The sequence below is a fragment of the Dermochelys coriacea genome, chromosome 3 (assembly GCF_009764565.3).
Source record: "Dermochelys coriacea isolate rDerCor1 chromosome 3, rDerCor1.pri.v4, whole genome shotgun sequence".
Lineage (NCBI taxonomy): Eukaryota > Metazoa > Chordata > Testudines > Dermochelyidae > Dermochelys > Dermochelys coriacea.
In genome coordinates, this window is record NC_050070.1 from 84,706,855 (window position 1) to 84,732,063 (window position 25,209).

General features: G+C 41.8%; 1 protein-coding gene across 2 annotated transcripts in view; it reads right to left on the minus strand.

Annotated features, from left to right (window-relative positions):
- AK9 (adenylate kinase 9) overlaps positions 1-25,209 on the minus strand; it is a 217,787-nt gene that overhangs the window by 42,501 nt on the left and 150,077 nt on the right. For both annotated transcript variants that reach the window (XM_038394087.2, XM_043510793.1), the window contains exons 28-31: positions 18,347-18,409; positions 16,764-16,973; positions 11,770-11,988; positions 8,474-8,687 (exon numbers count right to left, since the gene is read on the minus strand). In XM_038394087.2, the coding sequence (XP_038250015.1) occupies positions 8,474-8,687; positions 11,770-11,988; positions 16,764-16,973; positions 18,347-18,409 (706 nt within the window). The remainder of the gene's footprint in view (positions 1-8,473; positions 8,688-11,769; positions 11,989-16,763; positions 16,974-18,346; positions 18,410-25,209) is intronic.

Below are 25,209 nucleotides of genomic sequence, written 5' to 3' on the forward strand. Positions count from 1 at the left end.
TGAGCCATCTAGGGTGGGTAGGATTGTGGAAGAGACTGCTAACAGAAAAGAAATCATCAGAAATAATTTTTTTCCATTCTGCAACCCAGTATCTCCCACAATTCGGGACATATGGGAAGTAGCAAGCAGTGAACAGATATAGAGAGAGTTATGGAAGATGTCTTCAGGAGTAAGACAGAGAAGGTACCCTCACTTTGAAAGAACGGATCAAAGGGCAATATTATTTCTTGGCCACTGCCTGCAGCACCTTCTTGCCAAATGAGGCTTCTGCAGATGACAAAATCCACCCTATAGTGCATAATGAAGTGTTAGTTGTTGACCAAGTGCTCACTTTGCATATTTCCAAGGTGAATGCACTTGCTTGTTCTGCCCTCCACGAGGTTGCTAGGGCCCTTGTGGACTGCACTTTGATCCTTTCCAGAACAGGAAGGGCTTGTAAACCTCCACAATGCATAGCCTAATCCATCTAGCAGTGTAAGATGTGGAAACTCATGAGTCCTTGGTATTTTGAATGGAAGGACATGAATAGGACTCCTGACCTTCTCATGGATTTGAGGTAGAGAGCCCTCCTTACATCTAAGGTGTGCCAAATTTTTTCAGTCTGATGCTGTGGTCTTGGACAGAACAACATCTTGGGCAGTGTGGAAGGAAGAGTTCATCTTAGCCAGAAATGATTCTGGAGTTCTCGTGAATACATACTTTCATAAATAAGGCTGCCAGCTCTGACACTTGCCTGCTAGATGTGATGGCTATCAGAAAGCAAGTTTTGAATTGCAGGTAGAATGCTGGCCCTGAAGTCAGAGGTTCAAAGGGATGACTTGTCAAGGCTCTCAACTTATATGGTAGGTCCCCTTTTGGGAAGAGTGGTCTGTCCACAGGCCTAGATAGCCAGATTGCTCTAAGAAACCTGGTTACTGGAGGTTTTCTGCTAGGGAGCCAGAGGATCCTACGAACAGAATGCTATGAAGAATAGACACCTTAGGAGCTATGGCAGTAGTTCTCAAACTTTTGTACAGGTGACCCCTTTCACATAGTAAACCTCTGAGTGTGACCCCCCCTTATAAATTAAAAACACTTTTTTATATATTTAACCCCATTATAAATGCTGGATGCAAAGCAGGGTTTGGGGTGGAGGCTGACCGCTTGCAACCCCCCATGTAATAACCTCATGACCTCCTGAGGGGTCCCGAACCCCAGTTTGATAACCCCTGTGCTATGATGCTGGGCTGAAGACTTCTATTGATACCTTCTTGGAGAAAATCCAGAATGGCTGGGATTCTGGATTTTTGGGACTGGCATTGTGTTCTTGGCACCAGCTACTGAATCTGGACCAGATAGAGGAATATTCTTTGTGTCAATATGCTCCCAGATGAAAGCAGTTTTGATGACTTTGGAGGACAGGCCCAGCAATACAAGTTCTTCTTTCTCAATAGCTAGGCTGCCAGTTGAAGCTAGGTCAGATCTGGGTGGAGAAAAAGGACCTTGTGAGAGAATGCCCGGTCCTGATGAAAGCTAAAATGGAGAAAACCAAGGTCTCCTCAGCCAATGGGGAGGTATCAGTATTTCTGTGGCCTGCACTCACTTTATTTTCTGGACCAACTTCAGTAGGAATGGGAAGAGAGCATGGCCATCTGCAGCAATCTGTGTGATAAAGCATCTGGTTCCCATGGATCTGGGGTCCATCTCCCTGGTGAAGTATTTTGGTCTCTTTGTGTTCATATGATGTACAGACAGGTTGGCTGAAGGGTGGCCAAACATCTGAACAATTAGGTTGAAAACTTCCTGATTCAGGTACCAATCAGAGTTGTTGATCCTGTAACTGATGAGTCAGTCTGCCTTTTGGTTCAAGTCCCCTTTATGTGGATCCCATTGAGAGAAAGGAGAAGCTTCACTGCCCACCTCATTATTTCCATTGCTTCCATGTGTAGTGTAGGCTCCTTGCTCCCCCATAGTTGTTCACATATGCAACTGTGGTCATGTTGTCAGACTGAACCAGAATGCGGCTCTCCTCTAGACATGTCTGACATCGTTGTCCAGCCAGCTTGACCACTCTCAGCTCTAGAAAGTTTATGCTGTGAACTATTTCTTCTGTGCTCCAGAGGCCTGGAGCCATTTGGGTCCCCAAGTGCACTCGTCAGCCTGGCATCAGTTGTAAGAAGTAGAGGGTCTGGAAGACATACTGGCATGCAAACATTGCCTTGGGCTGACCATCATATTAGGGGGCTGAACCCTGGCACTGGGACCTGTACTTGATCTTTCATGTATTCTGGGAAGTGGTTCCCACTTTTACGATAAAGGCTTGATCATGCCCATAGAGTGATCCCTATACATGACGTGAGAAATCCTAGCAATTGAAGACACAGTGCTTTTGTAGGCCTCCTGCAGCTCTGGAACATGGTGATAAGATCCTGGGTTTTTCTAGAACCTTTAGAGTAATGGATAGATTTTTGTTATCGAGTTTTCTATGTCTACTCCCATAGTTATCCTGGTCAATGGAATCAAGTAACTTTTCTTGACTGATGAAGCCATGCACTTCCAGGAGATTCAGTGCCTGAGTTGTGGTTCTGTGCACTGTGGCCTGAGATGGAGCTCTGATCAGGATATCATCTAGGAAGGGGTACAAGTGGGTACCTGTGACGGGAGTCTGGCTATAATCACCACCACCACCTTTGTAAAGATCCTGTGGGCAGAGAACTGGCTGAATGGGAGTGTTCTGTGCTAATAATTCTTCCTGCCACAAGCAAACCAGAAGTCTTGGCTCAGGTCAAATCCAAGCAGTGCTCCATTTGTAAGGCAGCCTTACTGGACTCAGCAGATGGTAAGTTGTGCTCAGGCTGCACCCCGCCACCTGACCCTAACTCAATTAGTTCTCGGGGCTATGTGGGATCCCTACCTACCAAAGCAGCCACAACTCCAACATAGAAAAAATGGACCAGGAAGCACTGAGCAGGGAAAGGTTCTGAAGACAAGGAGGACTCCAGCCAGCTGATTGGGGAGTAAGTCACAGGGGACCTCCGTAGAACAAAGCCGGGAGGCTTGTGGGACCACAAATCCTCACCATACCCTCCCACTTGTTGAGACTTTCTAAATCGAGAATGGCTGTGATTGCCCTGTTGCATTTCTGAACAATGAAGAATATGAAGTAGAACTCCGGGAATCTATCTTCGGAGGGAATGCTATCATTCTAATATCCAGAAGATGAGATATTTTGTTCTGGAACAGATCACACTTTATGGGGTCATTGGAGATGGGAGACTGGTTGAAGAACAGATGGGGTGGAGCTTGCAGCTTGAGGGATTATCCCTGGCTCACTATTTCCCTCACCCGTGTGTCCATGGTTGATGCAAACCATTCTTCTGTGAAATAGGAAATTCCGCCTCCTAGCTTCAGCTCTTGCCTGAGTGATCTTTGTCATGAAGTGGCATTGGGAGGTGCAGAGCTTCTTCCATGAAAGTTGGCTCCAAGATTTTCCTTTGGAGAATCTGTTGTCCCTTCACTGATACCTCTGTGAGGACTAGAGATGAAAGGAACACCTTTGTCTGAAGGCAGGTCTGTATTCCCTCCTGAGAGCACTTAGTGATGATGGGAATGACTGCTTGGTTTCTGCTACATTGTCAGCCACTACCTTGTCTAGCTGTTCCCTCCAAAAAGAATGAACCTTTCAATTTGGCTGAGCATGGGATCTTCTTAGAGTGTGTATCCACCTTCCAGGGTTAGAGCCATTAGGTGATGTCTGGCTATGAAGCTGGAAGCCATGACCCTGGCTGAGAACTTCATTGCATCCATTGAGGCATCAGCTACAAATGCTGTTGCTTGGGAAACTTTCTTTAAAATGCAGCCAAATTCAGGACAATCTCTGTCCTTTAGGGTTCTGAGATATTCCAGTCAGAAGACAGAGCCCTTGCAAAGCAGATAGCTGTTAGGGATGCTCTGAGGGTGTCCAAGGAGGGCTCAAAATCTTTCTTAAAAATGGCATCCAATTTCTATCTATTGGTTTTTTAGGGTAGAACTCTACTTCTGAGGGAATGATCATATCCCTTGCTAGAGATGCTACAACTATGTCTACATGCAGGATTTCAGTGACAGGGGGCTTTGATTCTTGTATCTTATAGAACTGGAGGTCATTTTTATTAATGTGCTTGCCTGTATCAGTCTGTTCCAGTCATCCCTGATCACATACTAGAAGGAGGAGTGCAGGGGAAATCTTCAGCAGAGAATTTCAAGGTGAGAAATTTATTCTGAGCCTTGCTCGCAGGAACCTATTCAGGTTGGACTTGAATCAAGGAGAAAACCTTTCTACCCATGGCCTCAAACTTCTCAGGGGGGGAAACCCTATATTGTGTTTTCTCCTGGTCCTGTTTGTAGTCAGGGTCTGATACCTCAACTTCCTCAGGGAAGGTCTACACTATCGGTTAAATTGATTTAACTCATGTCGCTCAGGGGTATGAAACCCTTCTCCCCATCCCCCCTGAGCGATGCAAGTTTCACACTGTCCATATCTGTGCTATGTCGGCAGGAGACAGAGAGCACTCTCCCGTCAGCTTAGCATGCCTTCACCAAACATGCTACAGTGGTACAGCTGCACCAGTACAGCTGCGCTGATGTAGCACTTTAGTGTAGATTTTCCCTCAATGAAGGAGGGGGAGAAGGAAGAGGTCATTCAAGGACTTGTACCTCTTGGATTTTCTGTGCTTTTTCTTCCCCTTTTTTCCTTTTTAGATTTCTTTGCTCTTTTTGCATGCTTTGCAGGAGTAGGAGCTCCCTGACACTTTGGTGATGCTTTTTGCAGTTTGCCTTTCATAGTGCCTGAAGCCCTCTGAAAAGTTCTCCCTCTGAGTCCTCCCATGCTGGGTCCCATAACCCCAAGAGTGTGAGGGGGGTACTTGCTACTAGAGTCTTTCTGGTTGAACTGGGAAGGGGGAGCTGTTTAAGAGTCCTGCTTCTTTACCAAGGGCATTCAGGACCCACTTCAAGACCCAGAGGGGTGAGAATTTGTGGTCCCACAAGCCTCCCCTCTTTGTTCTCCAGGGATCCCCTGGGACTTACTCCCTGAGTCAGTTGCCTGGAGTTCTCGTCATCTACAGAGACTTTCCCTGCTCTACCCTGTGCTTCCTGGTCCATTTTTTTCACACTGGAATTGTGGCTGCTTTGGTGGGTAGGGGATCCCGTATGCCTGTCCAACTCCTAGCTGCAAGAACTAACAGAGTTAGGGTCAGCTAGCTGGGTGCAGCTTGGGCACAGCTTATAGACTTCTGAACCCAGGAAGGCTGCCTCACAAATAGAGCACTGCTTGAATTTGATCTGGTGCTTTCTTGGCCTTTCTGCCATGCCTGGATAGGGGCAGAGGAGCCAGCAGGGAGATGCTGAGGCAGAGTCTCAGGGTGAATTAAACTTAAGCTTAAGACTGACCCAGGGAGGAGGAAAGAATCCTGAAATAGAATAGTTCACCAGTGCCTGAAAAAAAGTGAGAAAATAAATGTAGAAATAAAAGGAGCAGAAACAGTGTAACTACCAACTGACTGCTGCCACAGAGACAGAGAATCTGGCAGCAAGTTGGAACAAAGGTGGCGTAGCCAGGGCATGTGGAACCAAGTCTTTGATATGCTTGCATGAACTGCAGATTGGAGGGGAGAAGCCCAGATGTCCAGAATTGGGGAGATGCTGGGCTGCAGAAAAGGAGGCTTTTATATTGATGGGTGGTACTGGTGGTTTTATTATGTCTTGACTGGTCAACAGTACCAGTCAAAAGTGAACCAATGATGTGGGACATCTCAGTTCAGGACTGGATCCAACAGCATAGGCAGCATATAGATAATAAGGTCCTCTTGGACAGTACATCTAGCCCTTGATTCTGGAGAGTGGACTGGATTTCTGTCCCTTGGTGGTGCCAGAAGTACTGGCTTCATATGGACCATGGTCTTCGGTACTGATGACTCCTTTTTTCTTAGCGTTGGTACCTTGCCTGTCCTAGGATGGTCCCACCCCTTTGGCTAAAGACGGTTTCAGGGCACTTTTGCCTCTCTGTACTGCAAAATCAGTACTGTGCTCCTTGTGAGCTCCTGACACTCTTGTAATGGTGTGTGGAGTCAGATTTGGACTGGCTATAGAACTTCTATCATGGAAACAGATACAAAAGATGTGTTCTCTTTCAGATAATTTAACGCATTCACAGGTATGACTGTTGCCAGCTCAGATAAGGTATAGATTATACACAGCGCCCTACTGGCTGTACATTATAATATACCTTTAGCATTCCCTTACAGAGTGTTTGGTCTTACCCTCCTCATCTCTCTGCTTGGAAAGGACTTTAGCCCTGCTCTCATTATCGTTGGAACCCGAGATCACTGTGCTCAAAGGGGCATTTCCGAGTGCCTCTGAATGTACAGGGAGGTCTAATGGGTCAGGATTGCACTGGGGCCCCATGTTCCATAGTCCATCAGGAATCTTCTAAGCATGTATTCATACCGTGATTGTTGCTGCCTGGGAAAGCCCAAAGGCAGGCCAGGCAGATCTTGAATACTGGGATCCTGGCGTACTACAGTAGAACCTCAGAGTTAGGAATACCTCAGGAATGGAAGTTGGTCATAACTCTAAAATGTTTTTAACTGAACAAAACATTATAGTCATTCTTTCAAAAGTTTACAAATGAACATTGACAATACAGCTTTGAAACTTTACTATGCAGAAGAAAAATGCTGTTTTCCCTTTATTTTTTAGTAGTTTATGTTTAACACACTACTGTACTGTATTGGTTTTTGGTTGTGGTTTTTTTTGGTCTTGGCTGCTGCGTGATTGCATACTTCCAGTTCCAAATGAGGTGTATGGTTGACTGGTCATCTTATAATTCTGAGGTACTACTGGTAGCACAATGTACAGGGGAAGTTTTTTGGGGGTGTCTAAAAACTACTAAACTACTCTCACTAGAAACTATCTAAAAACAGGTTTTAAAACTATTTACAACTACAGTTTTTGAACAGGAATGCTAGCTAATGCTGCAGCCACTAAATAGGTTCTGTCTCAGACGAAGGGTGATAGAAAGAACTGGAGAAGCCATTAGCTCGCATGGTCTCTTATGCCCTTGGTTCAGAGCATGAAGAGGAGAAGGGCACAGGTCCAGACCAATGACACTGCCAGCAAAAAGGAATGGTGTCCCTAGCCTGTTTGTCAGAGGGTGGAGATGGATGGCAGGAGGGAGATCATTTGATCATTATCTGTTAGGTCCACCCCCTCTGAGGCACCTGGCATTGATCACTGTTGGCAGACAGGATACTGGACCTTTGGTCTGACCCAGTATGGCTGTTCTTATGTTAAAAATCTCCTGGTTCCAGGCATATGGAGCAAATGTGCACCTCAAGCGGAACACCCATAGGGACCTTCACTTGAAGAAGAATTTTTTTTCTTTTAATTACACTAGTTTGAAATAAACTGTTAACTAGCAAAGCAACTAGAGTGGACAGGTGAATCTAGCCCCATATCTTTAAAACACCAATGAAAAAAATATTATTAAAGCAAGCATTAGAATCATATAATTGTATGACTAAAGCAGAGATGAGTGTCTGTCAAGGGGTTCTTTGGAATCTTTGACTTTCTGTATTTTTTCCAAATAATCATGAAAGTTGCTTATACTAGTCACATATTAAAGAGCAGCCCTAACATTAAGAAATCTAACTGCTTGTATTGAAAGGGGCAGAAAAAGCAATCGATATAGAGCCTCATATTGCATTTATGTTCCCTGTTTACCTCTCCAGAAGTATGATGGCTGATACTCGGCTGCACTGACAATTACTGTTTTTATATGAGAGATGGGAACAGGGAACATGGTATTTCCCAGTGGCAAATGGGGAGTTTTATACCAGCTGTTTCTATTTTATTGTGTACCCAGATATATAATGGGAGCATTATATTAGATGAGCCTGAGACTCTTCCCACTGCATCAGTGATTGGATTTCTCAGTGTAAGAGACATAAGGAGAATTATTATATGTACTACTGTGGCACCTACAGGCCCCAACCACCATCAGAACTGCTTATGCTAGCTACTATAAAAACAGCACTTGTCCTGAAGACCTTACAGTCTAAACAGACAAGGAGTGGATGGAAAGGGATAGGTCATAAAATCATCACTGGAACTGAGGCACAGGAGCTTAAGTGACTTGCCAGAGTCACTTAGCACAGGATGTCTGTCAGCACTAGGAACAGAACTGAACCCGTATCTCCCAAGTGCCAGTCCAAGGCTTAACCACAAGAATATCCTTCGTTCCTGAGGAGTAGGGACAGGGTTGAGATGGTGAACACAGATATTTCTGGCTGATAAATAGGATAATGGGAAAACTAACTGCAGCATTCTATGCATATTAATGCATTCTAAGCAATAATTTTTGTGACTTGTTTGTAACTTCTTGCTAACATGATTATGACAGACACAACCCCAATTATAAGCGAAGCTCCTACCCTTTGAAAATACTGGACCCTACCTGTAGTTTTTCCAGATTTTGGAGGTCCCACAATTGCTATCTTAACTGGCACAGGTGGCTTGGGTTTCGGCTGACGGATAAATTTAATGGGATTTTTCATAAATTTTTCTTTATTTTCTTTACTTGAAAAGAAATAAATATATTGTCGGTGGATTACAGGCAAGCTTGGAGTCTGTTGATTTTGGAAAGGCTTGATTACATCTCCTTCACTTAGCTGTAACATATACAAAACGGGAAAAAGTTACTTACTGATATTTCTGTTTCTTTTTATCTCCTCTTCGCCCATCCTACAACAGTGGATTATGGACAGTGTTATGGAAATACCTACTGGAAGGAAGCAATGATTTCTGAAACCTTACCCCTGATTACATAAGCCTCAAACAGAATACCATCCCTGAGGTAGAGAAACTTCCAGGAACAGAAAGGAGGATAGGGTATACAGGACAGTAAGAGAAATAATATACAAGCAGTGGCATACCATCCAAAGGGGAGGAAGGAGGCATGTAGGATGGGAGAAGAGGACTCTATGAATGTCAAAATTATCAGTAAGTAATTCTCCTTTGTCAAACATCTTTTTCCTCTCCCATCTTATGACAGTGGATTCACGGACAGACTATGGATGTAGCAAGCAGTATCTTGAGGAGGTCCAGAAGTGCTCATCTTTTATTCAGAAGTTTGGCCAAGAACAAACACACTGAAAGAGGGTGATCTGTGTGAGCCTATATCATATATTTCCAGAATACTTTGTATTTAGACTAAGTTACATAAATACAAACTATACTCCTGGAATGCCTTTTTTTCTCTCCTCATGCATACATGTGTGTCAGTTATGCCTGTTCCCAGCTACCACAATAAATCCAGTATCCAAAGTGAGCCAGATCACCAGCATGAGGTTGAGAAATATAAACCAGTTTTTAATGTACACAGTGATCCACTAATCTTAAATTTAAAAACATTATTGGTTCAAAAAGACACCCACATAATTCAAATTAGCAGTGACATACACTAAATAGAAAAGGTTCTAGATGATCTACTACAGGATGGTAGCTTGGACATATTAATTTCTAATACACAGACAAAGATTACTTTAAGGCTTAGATTGTTTTATCTAATGTTTTTGATTTTGTTGATGTTATTTTTGTATTTTTGCTCACAAGCTGTGGTAAAATAATATCCCATATGAACGCTCTTATTTCTGCTTCATATATGCATTTGTCAAAGGTGTTGTCCCGATGCTCAGAATCAAGATGACAAAGGGGCAGGAGGACTGTTAGCTAATATAATATATTCCCAGAATGCTTTGTATTTAGGCTAAGTTGTATAACTATAAACTGTACTCCCCAAATGCCTTGTATTTATGCTAAGCTTTATTGTAGAAATCTACTAGCAGTTAAACTGTTGTAACTTCTGTTTTTTATATATGTAGAATCTGTCAGGTGGAAGAAATATGTTTTGCTGAGGTTTGTCAGATATGAACTGTATGCTAGGTACAGTAGTGTAGATGTCTCTACAATCTACTGACATCTAGAATGTTATGCACAAATCCCAGATAAGAAATGATGTGTAAAATCTGTGGATATTTTATCTATGGATAAAATCTGTCATAAACAAAGGGAATATAAATATGAGCAAAATTAAGTTCAGAATTTGGAACAGAGAAACAATGTAACTGATGCAAGACTGTTCTCGAGATTGATACTGTATTAACCTTTCTGTATTGTGCTGAGATCAATCTTTGATTAATAAATTGATTGAGCCTGGTTATCAGACATTTTATCAACATATATTTATCAATATTTGGCCTAGGCTTAGGCAATCATGGGAGCATTTCAGAATTCATTGCCTCCTTAGTCCCATGTGGGGCGGGTGGAGGGGTACCATAACACTATCTCTCCATGGAACCACTGTTGTCGGATGGGATAAGAGAGAATTTTATACCCAATTTAATATCCAGAGCATTACTCTATTTCTGGTCGGAAAAAAGAAAAGAATAATTAATTATCTGAATTAAAAACAAGTGCTGTTCTGTGGACTGACTGACAGAGGGTACACTGTTCAGTAATCCTTAGGCCCCATGCCACTGTATTCCTGAGCTATGCATTTGAAAAGGATAATATTGAAACACCGCTCTTTGGTGGCTACAGACTGCCATACTACACATTCTACCCTTCTCAGATTCTTAGTTTCTCATTAGTGTATCAGGTTCCTTCAAACCACATGCCTTAGCTCCATAGGATGCTAGGATTCTGCCTTAATCCACTTCCAGTGCTCACATTCCTCCTTCTGGTTTGTTATTCTTATCCATTGTCTCCTCCATAGTCTTGTCTTATCTTCAAATCCATAATTATTGAATCACCAGTTGGCATATCTTATACCTTCTGATCTATGAAGACTCTGGCTTCCTTAATTGTACTCATCTCTATCTGATCCTAAAGCACTCCTATTTTCTCCTCCATAATTGTCATCATCTTCTACTTCATGCATCCTACAGCTTTGATAAAACCCCATCTTGATTCCATCTAAAGACAGTCTGGACTTGCTTCTTTCTGCTAACAGAAATTTTTTTCCTGTGTCAGGTGTTAATTGTTCTCTTCCTGACATGCTCTCTCTTAGATTTACTTTTGGCAACTCAGATATGTAAGAATCCCTTCTCACTTGCAAAGCTGTCACTCCTCCAATTTATGCTCAAATAAATTTGTTAGTCTCTAAGGTGCCACAAGTACTCCTTTTCTTTTTACTCCTCCAACTGTATCTTTCTACTCTCCCGTCTTCAGGAATTTCTTTGTTATTGTTGTTTCCTGTTCATTGGGCTTTTTTTAGCTTAGCTCTGCTTCTTGTTTTTTTACTCACTCACAAAACCAAGATGCACTTCTAGCATTCCAACAAAATTACATCCAGATTACCCACCAGAACTTAGTGTTAATAACCCATAACTCCAAAACCCTTTTACTTGTCTCTACTGCTCCTGCAAGGCTGTAGGAACTTCCTGTTTGCTATTCTATATTTGCTGGGTCCTAAGTATCATACATTTCTTTCTTGCTCAGCTCCACCACTGATTATGCTAATTCACAAACCTCCATCTGCTCAGTGCTCCCACAGATCTTACAAAATATCATTAATCAGTGCTTAAAACACAACACTAAACTGACCAATTCTTGTTATTAATAGTATGTGTTCATTATTGAAAATATTCAGTGATGTGCTTTTCATAATATTTTATCTTAATTATATGGGCGTAAAGAAGAGAAGCAAGTATTACTTCCTGAAAGTATACCTCAGCCATTTAATTACATTACCTTGATTGGGTCCCATTGACCAAAAGAACTGGGATGTTTATAAGAGAGAACCAACATCTTGTGTGCAAGTGGCAAACTTATTGGGTAACATTTCTCAAAAATGCTTTCTCGATTTTCTACTAGATGCTTCAACTTGCTATACAATTGGTAACGTACAATGTGAGGTTTTCGCCCTCCATTGATAGTGATTTGTGGTATCAGCAACCTTTCAAGTTCTTCCTGAATAATGAAAGAATAATGTATGACAAAAATCATAAACATGATCAAATGTTGTAATAAAGGGTGATATGAATAATAACTGCCATTAATTATTAGTGATCTTTGGACTAAATCCTCTGCTAGTGTAAATCAGTGTACCTCCATTGACTTCAGCTGAAGATCTGACCCCTCTATTTTCATTATTAACATTTGTATTACAGTATTACAATATGCTAAAATAAAATCAGAAAACTATAATTTCCATTAACTTTGAAGACTCTAACTCTATTTAGCTAAACTTTTAAAAAGTCTCTTATCAAAATCAGAGAAATGTCATGTATTTTTTTCTATTTTACCTGACCCCCATTGCTTATTTAGCTATTATCTATGCATAAAAAATTGTTCCCCAGTCTCTCCTAGTCCATTTTGGTAACTTGTGGCCACTGGTAAGCTGGAGCCGGTTCGCGCAAACCGGTTGTTAAATTTAGAAGAAGCTTTAGAACCGGTTGTTAGGGCTCCCTGAGCTCCTCCCCCCCTCACGGAGCCTCAGTGTGCTGTGCCGCCAGCACTCTGGACCACTCCTGGGCAGCTCGGCAGCTCCTGCCGCTTTGAGCATCATGGTAAGGGGGCCGGGGCTGGGAGGAGGGGTTGGATAAGGAGCAGGGAGCGGTTGGAGGGGGCAGAGGTTCTGGGGGGCGGTCAGGGGACGGGGAACGGGGGCGGGCAGTTGGGTAGGCAGTCGCCGCCCCAGAAAGTCCCAGCCAGGCTGGGGCTCGGTTGGGGCAGCCCCCCAGGCCAAGGCGGCCCCGACTCGCAGCACTAGGAAGGGTGCATGGTGTAGGGTTCTGGGAGGGGTCTACCTCTCAATGCACTATGTTCCCCTTCTTCTCCCATCTCCACGCACCCAGAAAGCTTTGCTGGCCAGTGCCTGGGAAACGGGCTATGAATCTGCTTTCTCTCTGTCCCCTTTGGAGTATTTTGGGTCCAGAGGAAGCAACACAGAAGCTGATACGATGCCGCCTTGCTCAGCAGCCGCTGCCAAGCTCCATGCTGCTTCCTGCCTGGCCCAGGAAGCACAACCGGCTGCGCTGGGCAGGGAGATCAGGCACCATGTGACTGGGCGCCGCGTAGGGCTGGGGAGCCAGACCCATGGTGGCAGCAGCCTCCTCTGACCCATAAACAAGGCAGGGCCGGCTGGTGCCATGGCTGGGGGCTGCCTTGGGCATGCTGGGGTGACCCCCCCACAGTCTCTCCCGCTCCTGTGCTGTGGGGCTGTCCGGCCTCCACCACTCGGGGGTGCTCACATCCCATGGTGGGGAGTTGGGCAGATAGCAGCCTTTGCCTGCAGGGAGCCGCTGCCCCACATGCCGGGTACGACCCCACTGGTGCAAGGGCTGCAGGACTCCTGCGCCACCAGCAGGCACCTGGGATGGAGAATGGGCCTGGGGGTGGGGGCGGGAGGGGGCAGAACAGAGCCTGGGGGGATAGGAGGGCAGGACAGAGCCTGGGGAGTGGGTGGGAGGGGGCAGGATAGAGACACATCCCTTAAATCAGCACTGTTTATAGGGAACTGGTTGTTAAGATTTTGGCAGCTCATCACTGCTTGCAGCAGGTCAGTTTCTGTTCTTGACAGACTTGATATAGTGGAGTCAGGTTCAGTGCATTGTTTATTGACACTTTGAACATGTTCTTATCTACACTATACATGAATCCTGTCAGTTTTACACAGGGAACTCCAGAACCCTAGCCTGAGCTGCCACCAAGCCTCCCACTGTCCTCCCAAATAACAAGGAACCTGCTCCTCCTGGCTGCCCAATTGCATTCCAGTGAGGAGTCAAAAGAGCCTCAGCAGATTCATTGCACTGTCCTCTGCTCACATATTACAGCTCAGCCACTTAATTACAATATAAAAATTGTCTGTTTTCTAATTAATCTCTTCCATCTGTCTGATCCTTTTAGAGAGGCTGCTATCCAGTGTTTTGGTATCAAAATTTACTATTGCATAATTGACTGAGATGCCACAATACCCAGTGGTGGCAATAACGAATGAAGAAGATAGGAAGAATAAATTATTTATTAATAAATAAACCTGCTGTTTAGACAAAATTTCTTGGGTATCAGCAATAATGGGAAAATAAATTTTGAATAAGTTAAAATGAGAGTTAGATATAGTTAGAGGAAAATACTAACCTGTAATTGTGGCTCTTAAATTTACTATTTATGTAGATCTATATTCTGGAGTCTTTGCTTCAACCCATCATAGGCAGGGTGCTATGCAGTACAAAATACTAAAACAGAAACCACCTCTCCAGTGACTGATGCCTATGTACCTCTTGAGACAATAATTACCAACATTCTCATCTGCTTGTTCCTTTTTGACCAACTTAGTCACCAAGATACTAATAATGTACTCCTAAACTTCAGAGGTGAGAATGGGAGAGGAATGTGGATCTGTAAAAATACTACCTTCAAAAAACATGCAGTATTCCATTAGCTACACCTGGACCCTTTAATGTACTTGAAGAAGTCTAAACATGTCGCTGCATAAAAGGCATTAAAAGGTTAAATTTTGATTGTCTCTCTCTGATTTGGTATCATATTTTTTATGAGAATAACGTTTTTTTAACTGTCATCCTGCTAAGTTATCTTACCCTTAGAAGGGGGGCAGAGTTGCAATGAACCCCATAACCATGACAAAGAGTAACAGCAATAGAAAATTATCTTTGTCATTAAAGCAAGGAGACATGACTAGGGTTACACTGCAGGAAGCAGTTCAGAGGAGTAAGAAAATAACATTTTTACATAGCCACTTTTCAGTTTAGAACTTCACTTTAAAGTCAGTCTCCCGACAAATTAACGGAAGTGTGTATCTCAGGGTGTAAAACAATGGCCTTTCTCCCCAACTTAATCCTCCCTGAAATGCGAGGAGTGTTAGGAGATTATTCAGACTCCTAATCCATTAATTGGTAAAAAAGTAATTGAAGCCTGAGGATGTCAACATAGTTACAGTGGCAGTAGGTGTCACTTAACGGTAAAGCTTAGAATTAGAACTTTGTGCTAGGAAGCACTCAACTTTGGAATGGGCAAAAGACCCGATCTGGGAATAAAAATATATTTAAATACTAATATTTGTAGAAAATAAATTGTTTTTTGAAAATTTAATTTGTGTCAGGGGCTGTTTCAGTCATTGATGAATGAAATGTGAAATCCAGTTGAAACTATTCTGCAGATTTTACAAGAGCTGTGACAGCCAGCCAGAAAGGGTTACACAACTAGCAGGCTAATTGACCCAGATTGAACATTTAGAGACATAGCTGTAGATAATGATTGCGTTTTGTATGTGTTTACATATATATTGTTAGAGATTGACAATGTAACGGGTTCCTGTCTGTTGATGTATTCTGTTAATTCAGAGATCGAAAGGAGATGTTAACTTTTAGATTAACTGTGAATGTAGTTTCAGAGTAGCAGCCGTGTTAGTCTGTATTCGCAAAAAGAAAAGGAGTACTTGTGGCACCTTAGAGACTAACAAATTTATTAGAGCATAAGCATCCGATGAAGTGAGCTGTAGCTCATGAAAGCTTATGCTCTAATAAATTTGTTAGTCTCTAAGGTGCCACAAGTACTCCTTTTCTTTTTGTGAATGTAGTAATATCATTGTTTTTCTTTCTCTTTGAAGTCTGTAGTAATCTACGTGTAAATGATGGGAGATGAGAAGTTGCCTTATGCTAATCCATGTAGCTAATTACCAGTGATGCTTAGGACATAGGAGATCTATTTCAAAGCCACAATGCTTCACCTCTTGTCAAGACAGAGGCTGCCAGAGAACTATAAAAGGAACTCTTGGGCCCTGATCCTGTTATCTCAGATCTGCTTCAGCTTAATCAGGGGAAGTCTGAGTCGCAAGATTGAGGTCTCCAGCTCCAGTCTGGATTGCCTTGATATTGGACATTGGACCTATGGAACTAATTCTGAAAGAACTTTTTGCAACTCTAAAGCTCACCATCTCTACTATGAAACCTAGGAACTTTATTCATAGCTGTATGTATAATGATCTTTTAAGCTATACTCTCTCTTTTCATTTTAAATCAATTTTAGCCTAGTTACTAAAAATTGACTGTGTGTATTTGGGTAATATCTAAAATATTCATTAACCTGAAGGGTAATATGTCTGATCCTTTGGGATTGGTAGAACTTTTTATATGATGAACAAAAATTTCAGTAATCCTCATCATATTTGACTTGGCTGTCTGGGTGGGAGCCCAAGGCTGGATTGTTTCAAGGAAACTGTGTTTTTAGCTTCTGGGTAACCAGTAAGGTATTGTAGCAGCTGTTTTGTTGCTGGCTTGGTGACTCTAAGTATTAGAATAACCACCAGTTTTTGGGATCATCTGCCCTATTCTTTGCAGGCAATCTGATTGAGCAATCTCAGCATGGTCCTCCTGGAACACTTGCACTCCCTCCCCACTTTTTCCCCCTTCATCTTCGTGGAGACAAAATTTCCATTGCCTGCAATGAGATTTAGTGAAAACTTTAGAAGAACTTCAGGATTTTGCTCAATAGGAATTTTGCTTGAATGAGGATCTCAGAAATTTCATTCATAGATGTGACAGCCAGAACGGGCCATTATGATCATCTAGTCTAACCTCCTGCATTAATTAGCTCAGAAAAAGGAAATAAAGATCTCAAATACTATAACTTTGAAATCTGACAACTAAATTAAATCAGCTATAAAACTGGAAGCACTTCTTGTCTCATGCCAAGTTATTTGATAAAGTAGATAATGAAGAAAGTACCTGTACTCCTTGTAAATTATTACTATCTGTTTCATACTTTTCTGTAATTTCATTTTTCATGCGTTCAGCAGCATCAGCCTCCTCCTCTTCCTCCTCCTCATCTACCTCTTCCTCTTTTGGGAATTCTTCTTCAAGAATCATTTCAATATCTTCTTCTTCATCTTCATCCTCTTCATCACTAACCTCCTCCTCTTCCCTATATGCTGCAGCCTAAAATATAAAATGTTCAACTTTTTCATGCCTACTGTACAGAAGTTCAGAAGAAAGAAACTAATATTTTCTCTCACATACTTTCCCCTTTTTTGTCCACTGTTCTAGCTTATAAATAATTTGCAAAGATGGTTTGCAGAGATGGGGAAAGAGCACACTATTTCACTAAGATATACCAGCTTAAACAGAGAAGTTTAAAAAGTTTGCTTCTGAAGACGACTTATTTTCAGTGATAGCTTCATGTTTTGTTATGATTTTGTTGTGATTTTTTTGAGTCAAATTCAAATTTTTCTTCATAAATGTTAACCAACTTACAGTAATTGAGCTTCAAATAAAGCTTCTGGTTTAACCAGATACAGTATTTATCTATAAAAGCTGCTGAAATCAAAGAGAAGTCTTATCAGAAAATATTTATTAAAAACCAAAAACTTAAGTATTTTTACACCCTTCCACATCTCCTTGCCACTTGTCATTTTTTATCATTGTAATTAGTTATTTTGGTAGTGGGAAGAAGTTCACTGAATCCGGGCACACAGTTGGGAATGTTGAAAAAAACAAACTTCTGAAGAATACCATAAATGCCTTTAATAATGACTTTTATAAACAATGACATGAACTGAACAACTAAAATAAACTCCAATTTGTTTTTTTGAAAAATGGAAGTCTTAATTAAAAAATCTAAATAAGTAACTTTTAGATTAATATTTGGAAAGAAAACACAGAAAACACAGATGGCTTGAATTCAGTTGTAGAGTGCAGTTCTGCTGACATCAAAGAAATGTGTTTTAATTACTGTTTTCTAATGCACTGTAGCTAGCATGTTTTGGTATTTGCAGTTGGACAGGGTTTTGTTACAAACAAACTTGTTAGCTGACACCATACTGAGAATACCCATGAGGAGGAAAAGAGTTTGAATACAGTTCTAGTACATTTTGTAACTGTGTTGAGAATGGGCATAAACCATTATAACTTCATGTTTCAAAGTAACTATGGCCTCAATTCAACAAGATGCTTAAAATGTGCTTCACCTGAAGTTAATGGAACTATTCACGTGCTCAAAGACAGGCATGTTGCTTAAGTACCTTGCCGAATAGACGTTCATGTTTACAAGTAATTTAAAACACAGTTACAAATATTCTGTGGACAGTCTCTAATATGTAGCTTTGTTCCCAATCAATAGCAAAATGCCTTAAATATCTGATTAAATTATAATGGAAAAAGAATGGTTTCTCACAACCTCAGTTATAGTACTGATACTGCATGTCACTCTAAATAACACTTAGATATATGATCATAGACATTTTAGATATTCCTAATACAGACCAAATAAAATATTTCCATTTTGAAATTTTTTTCCATTATACTATTCTTACCTCCCTTTTCTTTTTGGCTTGCTCTGCTAAAAGTTCTGCCCTTCTTTTGGCAATCTTCTCTTCCTAGTCGTGAAAAAAAGACTTAATAAAATAACAATACCTTGAATTTCTGTAACGACTCTCATCCAAGCATCTCACAGTGGATCTCACCATTTGTGACATACTAATAAGAACCAAAATCTTATAAATTTGGGACTAAATCCTGAATTCCATAGGTTACCCTTACTCAGTCCAAAACTCTCATTGAATCAACATGTCTAAATAAAAATGAGTATGAACTTCAGGATTTATCCCTCTGTATTTATTAAGAGTGGAGCTGCTAGTATCATGTGAAGTTAAATTTGCTCAACATTTACTGTTTTAAGACCCTGTTTTCAGTTGCTTATAACTTTGAAGAAGTGTAACAATTCAGGCTGCAATTTTCTATGCTGGATATCTGCCTCATTCTGCATTTTTGGGGAAAGTATTTTAAAAAAATGGTTCAGCTATATTTGAGAACGAGATGAGCGAAAAAAGATGTTCCAACCATGCTGATAAAGTTCTTACAACCTTCATGTTGAGATGCTCTAGTGCCTCCATGCTTTGACGTAAGAACCTGAAAGGGGTCAGCTAAGTGTCTGATGTGCCTTCTATTGCTCAGTCTATACATGCTCAGTAGCAACTTTTTAAGGTTTTGGCAGCTAAATTCTCCAAAGATTCTATCTGATGGGCATGCCATCCAGGGCTGTAGGGAACTAACCTGCTATTGTGACTACCACCTGTTGTAGGCCATTGTGGTGCTGAGCACCTAAACGGAGAGTAGGGACACTATTTTTTGTTTCTCTCAATGCTCCCCAGCTAGACCCAGGCAGCGTTAAGGAGGAGGAGGAAGCTGCAGGGTGGTATTCAACTGATTAAACTACAAGACCATAATTCCTCTTCTTGCAATCTCCTGCCTCACTTTCTAAGCACCTTCTAACTTCTGCAACAAATGAAGCAGGTGTTATACAGACAACAGCCTCATTAACTACTTAATCCTGATTAATTCTCTGAACCCCATCCATCCTGTGCACTGAATGGGGAAAAAATAGTATGTGATCATACAATTAAAAATGGTCAGTCTTAATTCTGGCATTTCCTAACTTTTGAGTGCTTGACTTTGCAATCTTGTCATTCTTTTGTGTATGTAATTGTTTTTGTGTATATAATTTCCTACATTTAAAAAAAATGGAAAAATATTTCATTATATAATGACTCCCACATAGTTCATTAACAAAGTTAGAAACTTTAGCTCCACAACACAGACATCTGCCACTTGAACTAACAGAGTAAATAATGAGATAAGGCACACATTTTGTCAGCAGGATTCAAAGCTATTTGCTGACAGCAGAGAACTACGGAATTCCAGGTTCTATTGTAGGTTCCGAGGTGAGTGTGCTCTAGTGGTTACTGATCCTTCTTTCGCTGCCCATCTCCTGAATCCTGAGTCCTTGATGGGCCTGGCCTCTCCAGGCCATCCTCATCATAGTTTCCCTTCTTGGCTCTTCCTTGGCTCCTCATCTCGATACGCTCTTCCTCCCGCCCTGTGTCTCCATTTTCCAGGCTCCCCCTCACTGGCTCTTAGTTCCAGTCTCCTCTTTTGCTACCCTCTAGACTTAGCTCCTCTCTATTCAGCATCCAGTTATGTTGCTTTCTCTTCACCCTCCTCACTGCCTGGGCAGTAGGAGGAGAGCATTAAAATTAAGAGTACAGGAGAGAGAAAGTCTTCCTGCTTCCAGTTCCTGTGTTTGGCACCACAGCAGCCTCTGGTTGCTAGCAGAAGCAACTGCAAAGAAAGTCCTGCTTAAGACCCTGCAGCCCTGGGATGGCACAGGTTCTGTACAGATGAAAACTTCTGAATCAAACTCGTACAAATCTCTACTGAGCCTACACAAACTTTGAATTTTAGGGGCTCATAACTTGACCAAATTTGGGCAGATTTTCATGAGGATCACTAAAGGCATATCCCTGGCACCACAGACCCCCTGTGCCAAATTTCAAGCCCCTGTTTCAAAGCCTGGAGGCACCAGAGCTTCTCAACCAAACAGTTGGAAGAATGCCCTTGAACAGAATCTGATTAAACCAGAAGTTCTCAACTGGGGGCGCATCAAACTTTTCAGGTAGGCATGGTGAGCTGTCTAAATTTGAGTGAGTGGCATTGTGACCTGGTGCTTGTCCCCTCCCCCTCATTTTTGCAGTCTTCCTGGCACCTCTGATCTGATCAAACAATGCCATCTAAACATCAAATGACATTGGCAGCAGTAATACAGGTTAGGAGTGTTTTAATGGTATCATTTGACTTGCATTTTGAGTAATTTGCTAGGTGTAGCCTACAAAAAATATTAAGTAGAAATTAGGCTTTGGCCTAAAGTTAGCCTAACTGTAGAGAAGTATGGGAAATTGAGTTTGCTAATGTGAGCAAAAGTTAGATAAAAACTAGATAAGTTGAAGACAGTAAGACAGGAAAATAGAAGTTAACAAGACATGACCTGAAGTATGTTGTGGCTATGTTTTGGTTGTAACTGGTTTGAGAAAGGTTTTTAATGTGTTTTTGAGAATTGTGAGTTTGTTTTATTTGAATACTACTTATATTGATAGTATGGAAAGGACATTACATATTATTTAAATCAACATCTACACCAATGTAAAGAACTAATAAGAAGCTGGCAGAAATATCATAAAGGTAAGGAGCAGTTAATTATTATTATAAAGGATTATACGAGGAGTAGTTTTGTTAATTTGGGGAGAGCTCCAATTAACATCAAAAGGGTACTATTAGGTTCCAGGATTATAAGGTTGCACTTCATTCTGTTGTAAGTAGACTAATCACCCATTGATACACCATTCCATCTTTGAGTGAAATATAATTGTAGTTTAGTGTCAGTGGTAATTGCATGCCTGTTTTCTTAATTATTTTCTTTTGAATAAAGTTTGGTTTGGTCTCTCAAAGCATTATCTTGTGGTGTTTCTATTAAATAAAGTTTCTGTAATTGACTAGAGGCTCGAACCTGAAACTAAGCTGTTTTTTTTGTACCCTTATCTTTAGCAACTTAATATTAATTGGGAAAATTTCAGCATAAAGATTTCAAAAGGTTACCCTGGTATCTCCAGAACAAATGCATTAGCAATGCTAGGAGGCAGTATCCTTCTTGCTGTAGTAAGAGGTTATTGTGGGGGTGCCTCAAAGTAAAAAAAAATGCTAAGGTAAAGCATGATTTAAAAAAGGATACCCCTGGTCCAAACAATTAGGTTACCATAGATATTGGTAGCTAGATCTCTTTGAATATATTTAATTCACAGATCAGCTATCAGCTTTCCTCTATCACTGCTTGCTTTCAGAGCTCCTGTATTTTAAACAAGTACACAGGGACTGAGGGGCGCTGGGGCTGATACATCTGCTATTGCAGGATTTTATATCAATACCATAGGTCCAAGTTAGTAGAGAATCCTGTGGTAAGAGCTCCAGTTCCAGCTATTCATACTCAAGCAATTTTCTACCCCAGAAAAAGCAAAGAACATAGATAGAGGCTCTTCAGCATGAGATGAAAGTCATCTTGAGTTCTGTCAGATCAATGTGGGAGAAAACTCCAGGATATAGATCCCTTCACTGCAAATACTCTACCACCATTTAAACCTGATGTTTAAATGCTTCACATGCAGAAAAACTATCTGTTCATCCAATGCAGGACCATCTGAAGTATTGCCAGCTCTTGTGATGTTATAAAGACTCTAATGATCTAGGGTGGTTTTTTCACCAGTCTCATGAAAACATAATGAGAGGCTGCGAACTCCCTTATTCAAAATGGCCACCATCACCTAATACTGTCAATAGGACTGAAATCAGCAAGATGGCTGTCATTTCCCTACAGTCTATCTGCATATATAAATGAGGCTGCCTTAATAAAGTTGAGAGACAAGGTGGGTGAGGAAATATCTTTCATTGGGTCAATGTCTGTTGGTGAAAGAGACAAGCTTCTAAGCTCCACAGAGCTCTTCTTCAGGTCTCTTTCACCAAGCAGAGGAATATTCAGACTAAGAAATCCAGAGTTCTATTGTAGATTCTGAGGTGAGTGTATGCTAGTGGTTACGGACCCTTCTTCCCCTGCCTGCCTCCTCCCAAAGCCTGAGTCCTTGATGTCTCTGGCTTTTCCAACCCACCCTCATCACAGTTTAATGTTCTTGGCTTCACATCCCTATACCCTATTCCTCCTCCCCTGTGGTCCAATAAAAGATATTATCTCATCAACAGGTTTCAGAGTAGCAGCCGTGTTAGTCTGTATTCGCAAAAAGAAAAGGAGTACTTGTGGCACCTTAGAGACTAACAAATTTATTAGAGCATAAGCTTTCGTGAGCTACAGCTCAAAAATGCATCCGATGAAGTGAGCTGTAGCTCACGAAAGCTTATGCTCTAATAAATTTGTTAGTCTCTAAGGTGCCACAAGTACTCCTTTTCTTTTTATCTCATCAACGTATCTCTCTCATATCCTGGAACCAACACAGCTACAATAATACTTAATAAAGGTGGCTTCCACTTCCCACTCTTTTCAGTAAGACTGAGGCCATGCCCAGAGGCAAAATAGCGCCACTCTGTGGTTCAGAGGGCTAGAATGAGCACAGGGATGATGCAAAGCAGCAGAGATCATGTGAAAAGTGGATGGGGAGAATGAGCAGGAACAGGGCACTGTAGGGAGCAAGAGGCAGATTTAGGAGTTGCAGGAGGATGGGGGGCAAGAGGGAGGGTAGAAGGAGTGCAACCCACACTTGGACACAGAATGTATGGGGGGGAGTGGGAGGGTCAGGGAAGTGGTACTTCTTGCAAAAGACTAAACCAATCCCATGTTGTTTTTACTGTGACATTATCACTTATATAAATGATTGATATAATTTTTTGAATAGAAACATAATCATTATAAGGTTATTTGTGGACCATTACAAATACTTTCAACACTTTTTAAAAAATATTTAAGGAAGAGAGGTTACATTAAACTGTGCTCCTTAAGGATGCTGTTTACTGGTTAGCTGCCCATTAGCTAACATCGATTAGTTGTTTCATATTTATTTGTGAATATGTCGTCTGTTCTTTTATTGCAGTACTACATAAACATATTGTGACAGGGTCGGGCCAGATGGCTACAGGAGAGTATAGAAGGCAGATATATTAGCCCCAGGTTAAGTAGGTCCCTTTTCCCTGGGTAAGGTAACAGGGAAGGTTCCAGAACAATCAGGAACCTTCTAGAGACAATTAAGACAGACAGGCTGATTAGAACACCTGCAGCCAATCAAGAAGCTGTTAGAATCAATTAAAGCAGGCTAATCAGGGCACCTGGGTTTAAAAAGGAGCTCATTTCAGTTTGTGGTGCGCGTGTGAGGAGCTGGGAGCAAGAGGCACTAGGAGCTGAGAGTGAGAACACGGACTGTTGGAGGACTGAGGAGTACAAGCATTATCAGATACCAGGATGAAGGTCCTATGGTGAGGATAAAGAAGGCATTGGGAGGAGGCCATGGGGAAGCAGCCCAGGGAGTTGTAGTTGTCACACAGCTGTTCCAGGAGGCACTCTAGACAGCTGCATTCCACAGAGCCCTGGGCTGGAATCCGGAGTAGAGAGTGGGCCCGGGTTCCCCCCAAATCTCCCAACTCCTGGTCAGACAAAGGAGTCATCGACCTGGATTGTGGGTTGAGAAAAATGGCCAAGCTGAGGGCTGCCGTGAAGCTCCAAGGCGAGCAAATCCGCCAATAAGCGCAAGACCCACCAAGGTAGAGGAGGAACTTTGTCACAATATGCATTTACTTATATGTAGTAACAACACATATTTTTTTTCTGCTGAGCTGTTGTCTAAGACCCCCATCTCCTGAAATATTCCTCTGCACCCTACTGAGCTAAATTCAGAAAGCAGGAGCTAATGTAATGTTCTTTAATCTACCTCGATATCTGTAAGGCATTTGATACAGTTCCATGTGGGAAATTATTACTTTAACTGGAGGATGGGGATTAATACAAGAATGAAAGATGGGTAAGGAACTGGTTGAAGTGAAGAATACAATGAGTCATGCTGAAAGGTGAATTGTCAGGCTGGAGGGAGGTTACTAGTGGAGTTCCTCAGGAATCAGTCCTGCGACCAATCTTATTTAACATTTCATTATAACCTTGGCACAAAAAGTGAGTGTGCTCTAATAAAATTTATGGATGCCACAAAGTTGGGAGGTATTTCCAATACAGAGAAGGACTGGAATATTATACAAGAAGATTTGGATGACCCTGAAAACTCTAGTGTGACAGAGTGCAGGGGGTGAACAAGTGATCCTGCAATCTGATCACTCGGATGTTCATTAGTTCCCCTTGAGAAAGCTGATGGGGTTGGGGTAATTAGAGGATTAGGCTGGACAGATGGATAGGATAAGGAGCCAATTACTTATTAACCCAAGGCTGATAAAGAGACAGGAGGGAAGTGCAAGGGCAGGAGAGGGGACTAGGGCTGGGTTAGCCCAGTTACATGGATGCCTCAAGGAAGGGAGACCTCTGTTTCCCTTGGGTTCTGGGGGGAGGGCCAAAAAGCACAGGTGTGTTGTAAACAGACTGTTGCATGGGGATTGTTGTAGAAATGGTGGCAGGATTTAAAATAAAAGGGTATAGTGAAGGCCAACTATTGGAGTCCATGCAGTTTCTGCAGGGAAGAAGATGTTAGAGAAGCCATAGAATCATAGAATCATAGAATATCAGGGTTGGAAGGGACCCCAGAAGGTCATCTAGTCCACCCCCTGCTCAAAGCAGGACCAAGTCCCAGTTAAATCATCCCAGCCAGGGCTTTGTCAAGCCTGACCTTAAAACCTCTAAGGAAGGAGATTC